General features: G+C 40.8%; 1 protein-coding gene across 1 annotated transcript in view; it reads left to right on the forward strand.

Annotated features, from left to right (window-relative positions):
- Positions 1-12,013, forward strand: part of alk (ALK receptor tyrosine kinase) — a gene marked incomplete at both ends in the record, with an annotated part of 444,001 nt that overhangs the window by 350,438 nt on the left and 81,550 nt on the right. The window contains one exon of the mRNA XM_080479669.1: positions 10,208-10,339. Within this exon, the coding sequence (XP_080335795.1) occupies positions 10,208-10,339 (132 nt within the window). The remainder of the gene's footprint in view (positions 1-10,207; positions 10,340-12,013) is intronic.

A 12,013-nucleotide genomic window follows, 5' to 3' on the forward strand; every position in this document is an offset into this window, starting at 1 on the left:
GATGTGCGGTGATGCACATTGTGAATGTCAGTCTTAATGTGTACTCTGAGGAAATAGATAGAAATTGCAGATAAACGCAAAACGAGTTTGATGTGTCATCTTCACTCGTTTCTGTTTTCCTCTTATTTTTACACCTTTCAACACGCATCTCAAGCAGAATGAAAGATGTCTTCTTGAGTCAGACTGCCAGCAACCGGAGTCATAAAAAATTGAAATGTATAAAGTGTAGCACTTTTATTTGAAAATGTAGAATATATAGTTTAATTTTAAAAAAAAATGTTTTATTGTGCATTGTAGCCCTTTTTTGTTGGACCTGTTAGTTGAAAGCAAGAATGATTAGTTAGTTGCTTGATGTTCTATTTTTTTTGTTTATTGTGTTGTTAGTTAGTGAGACAGTCCCCAAATGAGTTGATTGATGTCTCGAATAGTTAGTTTGCTGCTTGATAAGTGGGACGGTGGATTGGCGTGTTGTCCATTGGTTGAGCTGCTTTCGTCAATAGTTTGCCGGTTGGTCATTCGGTTGGTGGATATTTTGTCATTTCGTTTTGGGGTTACCATTTATTTGTTGTTGTTGTTGTTGTTGTTGGACAACAGACCAGAAAAAAAAAAGCCACACCAAATATGCAGAAGGAAGTGGAGGTGGATCGGGCACATGCTCGGGAAACCCTGTGTGACAAGACAAGCAACATCTTGGAACCTGCAATGGAAGAGGAATGATGGAAACTGAGCTGGAAGTGGGTCAGACTGGGTCAGACTGGGTCAGACTGGCATGAAGTTGCTGGTTTGTTGGTTAGTTGTTTGGTTATTCAGGTATTTAGTGAAACAGTATTTGGTTGGTCAATAGGAAGAAATGTTGGCTTGTTGCTTGTGTTTTGGGTAATTTTATTGGTCAGTATCTCAATGTGTTTTGATTTGTTGGTCTGTTATTCAGCTGAATGATTCTTAGATTTCTGGGGGGACGGTTGCTTGGTTGCTTTAGTTGGCCAATCATTCAGGTATCTGTGAGCTGTATTGGTTGGTTGGCCAGTTGATTTTCTTCATAGATTGTATGGCTGTTTCAACAATTAATCATGTAGAGCCATGTAATATTGATTAAAAAAAAAAAAAAAAAAAGCCACATTTATTGTGTTACTTTAACAGGAGTGAGCACGTTCAGCTAAGCTCCATATGGCTGGAGAATTAAAGTAAATTTAGGTCACGTATGTTAAATAGCTCACGTCACAGTCAGAGTTTTTGTCCTTGCCCTTCACATGTAGTATAATGCAGGCCACGCTAAATGAAATACAACTTACTTCATGTTCGTGTGAGTGCTTATGTTGAGCCGCGCCTTTAATGTTTAATGTTAAAATGGGTCCATAGCCCCTCTATAAAGCTATAAACCTCTCTCCATAAACTCAACACTGACAGGAAAAGTACTCAGGAAACCTCGACAAGCAGAAGCGCTGCTCTACCAGGCCCCAGCTAGGATTTAAAGGATTGTCTGTAAGTAAAACAAATTGGCCATTTAGATAATCTCTCACCAATTTATAATTTTACGATGAAACAAATCATCTTATAGAATGGACATTAAAGACATTATTTTATTTATTTATTAATTTTTTTTCTATCTTGACCAGTGCTCTTTCTCTGGGAAGGGATCATGACCGATGGTGATTGTGATTAGGCAGAGCTTGAACCGATTGAGCATGGCTTTGTGCATTTAGTTAAATTCACGAGCAAATACTTCTTGTTCTCTCAACTGTCCAATGGGGATTGCTGCTGCATCCATCCTCACTGTTGCAGCCACTGTAAATCTCCTTGAGTATCTCCAGGTTTTGCCTTAAATGAAGAAGCAAGAAAGCAGTGCCATCCTTTCTTGAGTTTTTCTTCTCCAAGGTGGAAGCCAAGAAAGTACCGACTCGCTGAAAGTGGATAATACAGAGGAATGAATAGAACAAATACATAAATCCTAAAAATTATTGAACTGTGTGTTTCTAACTCTTTTTTTCTTGTGTGTGTGTGCTACTTATGGTAGTTCCCGTTTTTTGTTAGCCACACAAAGCACAAGCAGTACTCCAACCAGACCGTTCTTTCACATAGGATTTTTCTTTTGCTATTATTCCAGAGCACTCAAAAGGATTTAAGGATATGATTGACATGCCCGCTCATCTGCAGGAAAACAAAAGCCACGTTAATTTCAGTTTTAGTCTACTCCTCTCCGTGATCCCTGCGTGTTTCGTTGCTGGCTCATCTTCAACAAGAGCACATTTATTCAAAACTACATGCAATCTCCACCAAACCATGGCAAAAGTTTCATTCAGATGTCAGGACGAATCGTTTTTGCATGACTTTGTGATTTTCCACCGAGGGCAACTCATTTCTCGCTGGAATCAAAAGAAAACACCATGATATGTGAGACACAGTTATGCAAAAACACTCAGCTATTAAATGGTACTGTTAAAATGATTTCAGCCATGATGTTTATTATGGGATCCGATTCTTTCACTTGCTCTTTCACTTTCACAACAACGGAAAATTTGATTTCTTTTCTTTAATAATCTCTTTCAATCATTCATTCAGTACAATATGATGTACAGTAATATGAACACACAAAGAATGGCTTAGTGTCATGGTGCTTCTTCTCCAGCAAACCAGAGTTTACTGACATGGAACTGGAGGCAACAGCTCTGGATAATGCTAATGCTAAACGCTTACAGGTGTACAGGGAGGAGGTGGAGATCAACAACGTCCAGTTCCACCGTCAGAGATCCTGCAGGAAGGGACAGAGAGAAAACAGATTTTTAGGAGCATATAATGCTGAGATGTAAATGCATGGAAAAAGAAGAGAAGCTACTAAGATCTGCCTGCAGACGAAACCTAAAGCAGCTTCAGTAGAAAATGATCCATGGTGACCTCAGCCAGAACAAACCATAAGCTTGATAAAAACACATGTTAAAACCTGATCTTTAGTAATCTTTAAATGAAACTGGGAGATTTAGCCTGATAACTCAGTGTTTCTACTTTTAGAAACTCTGCAAACAGTTTATATATTATAACAAGTAGTGTCGTGAATGACTTTCCCCAGGGAGTAACAATGTAGACGAACACTTAAAGTCACAACCAATGAGCGGTGTAACTGTTTCGAGTAATGATGTAAAGCTCATTTTAAAATAAAACCCTTTTTTCGCCGTGGGTTTTTTTTTTTCCCCACTGTTACATGTTCCTGAACCCTCTATTTATTTTTGCCAATTGAGGAGTTTGACATATTTTAACAGCATTTCACATAACACAGATAAAATAGAACTGTGGTCGCCTTGGTTATTTTTAGCCCAGTTTTAAGCTGTTATCTAATTCCAACTTTTTTATTTATTTATTTTTTGATGGAATTTTATTTATTTATCTTTTTGCTGGAGTGGTTTTCTCTTGATCTTGTAGGTAGAGCGTCTCTGATTTCCATCCTGTAAACAGATGGCATGAATGAAAGTAAAGAAATCGGGGCCGGGAATCTGAAGAGATCGAGGCAAAACTTTGCTTGACTGGAAACACGTCTTTGAAATGCGTTCAACGTACGGTAATGGATATGAAGAGCGTATTTCACTTAGAAATTGCTCATTTGTCCAATTAGCTTAATACTCTCCTGTTATGATAATTATTTGCACACTGCTGTCTTCAGAAAGCATCTCTAGGTCTGCACAAACTTAGACTTTGTCAAGAAAAGCCAACAAATGTGCCCATGTGTCTTTTAACTTGGCTCTTTCAGTTTATTGAAGCAGCTCCATTGAGCGCAGTCTGCTACAGAATAAGCCTTGGATACTGTGGAAGCAGAGATTGTTAAAGTGAAGACTCTCCACTTCATGAATGCCACCAGTAACAGTACCAGCTCGTACAACCCATTGAAAGCACTTTCTAATTGACTCTTGCCTTGTAGCTTGTTAATTGTTTACCAATTCCCATTTACCAGTTGTCAGGAGACAGTCCTGATAGTCTAAACACTATAGATCGTAGCAGATGGCTCTGGATGGCTTCCCTTCTTCCTGACATTTAGATAAAAGCAGCTCGGCTGAGAACTGAGTAAACAAGAGGATCTCAGTCTCTTTGTCTTCTGCTGTTTCTTCAGCCTTGCAGCAGAGAATCAATGTCGAAGTAAACCTCCGACTCTAAAACCCCGCCAGACTTCCAAAAGACAGCAAACTTGCTTTTTTGGCAGGGAACTTTGCTTGGTGGAGGGTGGTAATGGTTATGTGATCCAGAAACTTTACTCAGAAGTGTAATGAGACATAAAAAATAAAAAAAAACTAAAGACGCAGACATGGAGGCGTCTGGAGCAACAATGGAATCCGTCCTTGGTGAGAAGACTGTATGAATGACAATATAAAACCTCTTGGCACGGCGTCTATTTGCGTGTGATTTCTGAATGGGCTTTCTTTGTCGCGGTGATCAATGTCTTGTCTGGTAGATTTGCATTTTGTCATGCACAGCTGAACCGGGATTTATCTTAACATATACAATGAAATATCAAGCTCAATTACTCAACTTAGAAATTAGTGATGAATGAGTGGGAGAGGTTTAATGCTCAACCACTGCACGTTCGGATGAAGTGGGTCAATTTCATCCACATTAGGTGGAACGTCACTGCAAATTAGTGTAAAGATTATGTATTGACCACAGGGATCATCAACTGCATATTCCAAAAAGCCCTATCTTTCTCCATCTGTATAATGCTGTATGAGGGACGTATTTTCATTAGACTTTAAGGATTAATGTGAATGACACTAAAGTTACGCTGTTTACAGCATTTTATTAGTTTTACAATAGGTTTTCTTTAAACCTTCAACATTCTGTGAAATATGTGACAATTAGGTTCAAGTGAGGCCAATTTGAGAAAGATGCTTTGTTAATGAACATCCAGACAGCAGAAGAAAGCCAGCACCCATGTAATGGTGGCCGATTATTGTTTACAGTCTTACATCTTTCTTGCTGCTGTCAGAAGGACCAAGACACTTCAGGATTAATGAGGCGCTTCGCTTCGACTAAACAAGAACTTTAGTGAAAGAGTAAAAGAGCTGCTCCTGTAACCGCTTCAGATAATGCAAATTCTAACCGTCACTGAGCAAAACGCAGAGACAAAACTACAATAATGGTAAATCTAAAGCCCTGTTTGCACGACAATGTCTTTAAGTGAAAACATAAAACTTTAGTTGTGTTTTGGGTGTCAGTTTGCAGGACAATGGCACTCAGAGCCAATGAAAATGCAACTGTTTGAAAACGGCTCCAAATCCATCTCCATGTAAACGTGGAGAGACACTGCTACTGCTTCCGGCACCATGGCCATAGTACAAAGTTCTTCTTCATATGCACAGAAACCGATAGCAACAATGAATCAACAATAACAACAATGGCGGGCTCCAGAGTGGCAGGACTCCCAGTAGATATTCTCCTGGGACTTGGTAGTTTTATAGCCGAGAGTCACCCAGAATAGCAATCCAACTTTGTTGTCTTTGTTGTCATACAAACGTCCGTGAACTCGCCATTCTTAATAAAGCGTATTGTTCTCTGTATGTATCTGCGCGGTTACATTACACAAACAAACAGCAGCCCCCACATCATTTTCAGCATCATTTTCAAAATGTCGCTGTGTAGACGTGAACAACATAACAGAAAGTCACAACACAGCAAGAGAAAGCCACAACATCACATAAGAAAGTCGCAACATAACAACAAAAAGGCACAACATAACAGAAAGTCACAACATAACAACAAAAAGTCACAACAGAACAGCAAAAAGCCACAACAAAATAACAGAACCTCACAACACAACAACAGAAAGTCACAACAAAACAACAAAAAGGCACAACATAACAACAGAAAGTCACAACACAACAACAGAAAGGGCTGTTGGCCCTTCTGGGCCACCGTACGTTTGCGTCGTGTTTGCCACGAAGGGCTCTCTGGTCTCAACCCTACTACGGATGAAACTAGTACAAGAATTGGAAGTTTCAATAACTGACATCGAGCCTCTAATTGTTCACGATTGAGCTCTGGCCAACAAGTATCGGGATTCTTGCGTTTCTGGGCATCCACCGTGTCATTTATCAGCGGCCGCCGTGCCCTCTACCGCTCACCTCTCCAGCTCGCCGACACTCATACATCATTCCCCTCACAAAGCCAAAGCAACCCCGCGAGCAGGGGGATAACAAAGCTCGCTCACTCCCACAGGCAATTCATCCCCCGCTGACCCACTTGTTTTCACAATCTGACAGGTGTGATTTAAGAACTGCGGTAGGCCAGGAGTGCAGCGGCCATGTCTGCCTGCACTTACCTGCTCCGGGAGCCCCAAGTTAGTGACATCGCCACTCGGCTACTTTTTACTCCCCTTGTCATCAAAGTAAGATAAATCGATGGATTTACATACATCGCCCAAAGGTTTCGGTGTACTCCAGATAACTTTCTCTCTTGATAAATCACTTGGCTCGCGGTGTCAACATTATACAGAAAGGAAGCCACTAAGCACAACCGATGCATAATACATGCATCGAGCATGACTGAGTACACGTCGCAAAACCAAATCCATACGCGCGTGTAATATATCTGTAAAGCAAACATGCCTTCGTCTGGCTTCATTTGAATAAAATAGTATACTTGGATCTCTTATAAATGTCACGTGTCATGCTCACTGCTTACACGGGCCTGTAATGATTGCAGGTCTGCGCTGCGGAGAAGAGCACAGAGACAATTCATAAGCGCTGACACGTCAAAATGTTTATCATCCCAGTCATTTGATGGTAGTTTTGAAGGGAGTTATGATGGAGGTCTGTTGGGTGGCCTTTGACAAATGGGTTTGGTCCATTTAAAAATACCACCGTCTCCCTCTAAATCCATGAACTGTGTCAGCTTCTGACAGGGGCTTAAGGTACATACAGGGTACCTGAGTAGAACTGTGCTCGGATTGACACAAAACAGTGTGATTTTAGGTTTTTGTTATACTGTGACTGGTCTTTTTTTCTGTGCTTTTCTATTTAGTTTGCTTTGCAGCGCCTGTTGCAGGGTCATCACTGAAACTCCAGCGCTTCATTTGCCTAATTGAACCTTTTATACCTTCGATTTTAGAGGCTAATTATTTGATCAGATTTAATTAATATGGCCTCTGCTGTGGTTAAATCTAACAAATCTTATTGAAAAGATTGAATTACATCTATTGCATGCATGCACGCGCACAGTGTAACTTTTGGGAAGATACGAACTAAAGAAATTTTTGTTGTATTAAATACAGGAAATATAGGACAAATAAATTTAGGAAAGCCTCATTGCTATTCTGCACAAATTATTGAATTAGATTGAAATGAAACTTAAATATGAACATGCTTCACAGTGAAAGTAATAACTATGGATGGATGGGATTGTAGAAGACTTTCACTTCATTGTTAGCAATGCTTTGTTGTGGAGTAACAGAAAGTAGATCCAGAAAAATTGTGATTTAAAAAAAAACCTCAATTTAGAACGGCTTAACTTCGGAATCCTGTAAAGTATACAGTATATTACTGTGTTTTCTCACATGATGATTTTCTTTGAGAACAAACTTTTCAATTGGCTTTGCCCTGATTTTTTAAAATTATTATTTCCTTTTCTATAGTGTAATTAATTTAAGATTTTTATTAAATGCACTCTTAAACATAAACTAGAAAGATTCCGCAGTTGGGTGGATGGATGGATGGATGGATGGATGGATGGATGGATGGATGGATGGATTTTATTCAGCTGGCCTGTGTGTGTTTTCACTTGCAAACTATACAGTATAATTGGTCGATTCACTAGTTTGACTTAATTTTGCATATCACAAGCTGATAAATGTCCTTTTCGCATTTTATTTAGCCTCATTCTATTGTTTCTCAAAGATGTGACTGAAATTGTTTAGCCCCGTGAAGATTATCCCAGTGAACAAAGTGTTAAAAAGTACTTACTTTCTTTAGCTTTTCACTGAAAGGAAACCTCACAATACTAAAGTACTACAGCATAAGTGGTCTGGGTAGTGAAATTGATCGCACCAGCAGCAAACACAAAATACGGTAGAAATATTCGCCCCTTTGTTTGGCTTCGTCTGACACGCTCGTGTTATAAATGTGTCGACTTTCGCTGCACTTTTATCTTGTCCTGCCACATTTTGTTAGCCTGTCACCCCATTGTTAGCTCCAGTTTGACAAAAGTGTGTAACGCAGCTGTATCGTCCTACACACACACTCTCTCTCTCAAACACACACACACACACACACACACACACACACACACACACACACACACACACACACACACACACACACACACACACACACACACACACACACACACACACACACACACACACACACACACAAACTGCAACAAACGGCAAAGTAAATTAATTACAAACTTCAGGTTGAAATTTAGCTGGGCATTACCGACTATCTCAGTCAGCTCAGCTTACAGCATTTGTTCAACGCTGCCTCCCCTGTCATGGAATCCTTATCACACTTTTGACTCCTGCCTTCGTCTGAACGCAGAGAACAAATCTGCATATTGCAGATCAAGGGCAAACTACTGTAAGCTGCAGCCAGTCACTCACGATAACGATCTCTCCTTGTCTTTTCTCGATTCTCCTCTCATGAGAATGGGTGAGAAAACAAGATTCCCATCTGTGTGCAGTTTTTTTTTTTTTTTTTTTTTTTTTTTTTTCCACCTCCCAGTCTTGGGAGTTTTGTTCCCGTTTGCTGCGATCAGGTTCAGATGATTAAGGTGAAGGTGAGCAGTCAGTTTTGCACAACCCAGAGATATCACTACTCTGATTTACATAGATATGCAAATGTTCCAATTGAGTTAGCTGAGGCCGATGATATGAATAGGTGTGTGCGTGCGTACACTCACTAGATCTAGGTCATTGTTTTTTGCTGCTTGTGCTTCCTTCTCTGATGGATATGTACTATATTCAAAGCCAGATGCTTATGAACTCGAAGCCAAGTTATTTATGCCGGCGAAGGCACACTGCGGATGTCATACAAGGTTTACAGTCAGGGGTTATACAAACTGATGTACTCCTTGGTGAGAATTGTATATTTCCCCACTGCTGGGTAATTTAGCATAGATATCCAAAAACCATTTAGAATTTCTTCTGCTCCTAAGACTGTTACATGGTTGTTGTTCTAACCAGTGTTGTGCAAATTGTCGAGATTATTACTTAGATATCAGGATTTCCTCGTCTCCATCTATCAGTTGCTTTCTTCGGGAGTTACTGTACCAGTGAATCATCCTGTCTCCTGCCTCCTGTATGTTACTCCAAACTATCTCAGGGGTCTTCCTCAGCTCCGTCTCCAACATACCCGCTATCCCGCCTCAGCATGTCACCACGAGCTGGCCTCTATAGTTTTATATCTCGCCCACTAAACCTTTGCTGTCCCTCTGATGTGTTCATTTTTAATCCTGTCCATTCAGGCCACTGTCAATGAAATCCTCTTCTTCATCCAACGCAGCCTCGTGCCTCATAGAGCGCCACTGTCTCCGAACCATGCATCACCTCAGGCCTCACTTATGTCCTGTAAAACCCTCTCTGTCACACCTGCCGCTATCCCTCTGTCACACATTAACTTTGACACTCATCTCCATCAACCCCATCCTGCCTTTGCCTGACCTGGATGGTTGGCCAAAGGTCCTTTATCTCATCCACCTTCACACCCTCTCCTTCCACTCCACCTGCTTCCCTCTCATTCACACCCGTGTTCTGTCTCGTCACTACGGACCTTCAATCCTCTTCTAAATGTTCTTTTTCACCCGCTTTCCTTTTTTTTTTTTTTTTTTATTGCTCTAAAACTTTGATTTATGTGTTTCTTGAAAGTAGAAGTGAATAAATGCCCTTAATGGCAAAGACATAAAGCAGCACAGAGATGCGCCGCCTCCAGTAAACATGGGTTTAATAAAATAGTCACAATTGGCAACAACAATAGCTTTAGCTTTTGCTGAAGCCAAAGTAAGCGAGAGTCACAGCAGACACTCACCCCCACCCCCACCCCCGTCCACCACAACAAATGTGTCTGGTTAAAAGTTCACAAACACTTTGTGACTTTGGTATTTATTTCATATTAGCAATCATTTACAAGGGTGTTACTGGTTTCATTGTGACATGACAGCATCATTGCAGTAAAGAGTTGAATGATGAGTAAGAACAGTGTCACATGTTGTTCCTTTGTCTTGTTTCCGTCCTCAGCGACCCCGCCGGGCGCTAACATCACTCTGGAGGGACAGTACCTCTGCTACCAGGGACCTGGGATCCCATTGGACAAGCTGTGTGACTTCACTCCAGACTGTCCTCATGATGACGACGAAGGAGACCGATGTCGTGAGTACACACACACACACACACACGCACACGCACACGCACACGCACACGCACACGCACACACATTACTGTCTGACACCAACAAAATCCCACAACACCACATTTTATCATTCATCTCTGGATCGTGTTTATAGCGTCGCAGTAAACGCCAAGGAAGGCGTGTCGGAAACGAGAAGTCTAACTGTGGACTATTAAATGTGCAGCACAGCACTCAACATAAATTCCTTCACATGTGAGGTTTAATACCACTTTTAGTAGCGGTTTTAAAAAGAAAATGTTTCCTGCTTCTGTTGTACACAGATGTGGAACAATAGGCTCCGCTGTGGAAGTGTATAGTTTGTGTTAAGCGGAATTAAATCTGTTTAAAAAAAAATGGTAACACATGAATGATAACACAATTTGACAAAAGTAGTTCTCAAAGTCTTATCGAAAACTTATTAGAAAGTGGAAATACCTCGTTTCAAACTTCTGTAGCAACAAGGCAGACACAGTAACTTGTAGCAGTACTGCTGGTGGTGTTGTAGAAGTTTCCAGGCAGCAGATTGTGGGATCCTTCACAAGTAAGAGCAGGTAATCGGTGGATGGATCCTTATAATCTGTTATATTACGGAGGCAGGTGTGCATAATAACCCAAATCACTGTATCTCTTGTGTTTTTCATCTTTTCAAGTCAAGTTTTAAATTATTGTCAGTTTAAAGACCAAAATAAAATTGAAGTGCCACAGTGTAGTTTTTTTTTTTTTAGGGGTGAAATATCAAAATTCAATTTGCAGCATTTTCCTGATTTCAAAACAACTTCCAGAATGATGTTATATTTACAATGATGGCGGCTTGGTATGCATTTAAAGCAAAATATTAGAACTTAAGATTTTCTGAACAATGGGGGCAGAATAAAGTTGTGAACAGATGTATGTTTTGGGAGGAGAGAGCAAGAAGCTGAAGCTTCATCTTTCAGTTGGGCTCCGGATGAAAACGGCGCATTTGAGAGGTTTGGCCGGCCGCAGTGAGCCGCCCCTTAATAAAGCTGTTTCATGCTGTCCGACGGCGCAACGCCTGAGCATCTGCGTGAGATTTCTCGGCATTAAAAAAAAAGTTTAAAAAAAAGAAAAGCAGTGCGAAAGGAAGAAGAAACTTAGCGTGGCTATGCTTGGCGAGCATTTCTCACCCTTGACATATTCCATGCTTGTTATTTCTATCTCTTTGCACATTTGTTTTCAGCTTCTTTTTTTTTCTTTCTTTTTTTTTTCCGAGGCCTGGAAGGAACGCTCGCCAAGTATGCTGACATCTTATTCTCAAGTGAAGTCCCACAGGCTTCTCTGTTTGTGTGTCTGTGTGTGAATGCCGGCGGATCTTTTCCTTTTTAGTCTGACCTGCATGCATACATTTTCACACAGACTTATACATGCACGGTTCAGAACTTTGTAGCCGTTTTCACCCGTATTAAACTGAGCTGAATTAATTTGCTGCGGCCCACCGTGCAGGTCAGCCTCCCATGAGGTGCTTATTAAAATGATGGCCGCTCCCGAGCGCATATAGGTTTTCCTAACAATGGGAAGCTGAGAGATAAGAGGGTAACGATAGGGTGAAAATCCCTTCCTGGTGCACTCTCCCTTTTTTTTTTTCCCTGCTCCGTGGAGGACTTATCAATGCTAATTAGCCCGAGAGGCCAAACCCA

The sequence above is a fragment of the Lipophrys pholis genome, assembly GCF_963383615.2.
Source record: "Lipophrys pholis genome assembly, chromosome: 14".
NCBI classification, from domain to species: domain Eukaryota; kingdom Metazoa; phylum Chordata; class Actinopteri; order Blenniiformes; family Blenniidae; genus Lipophrys; species Lipophrys pholis.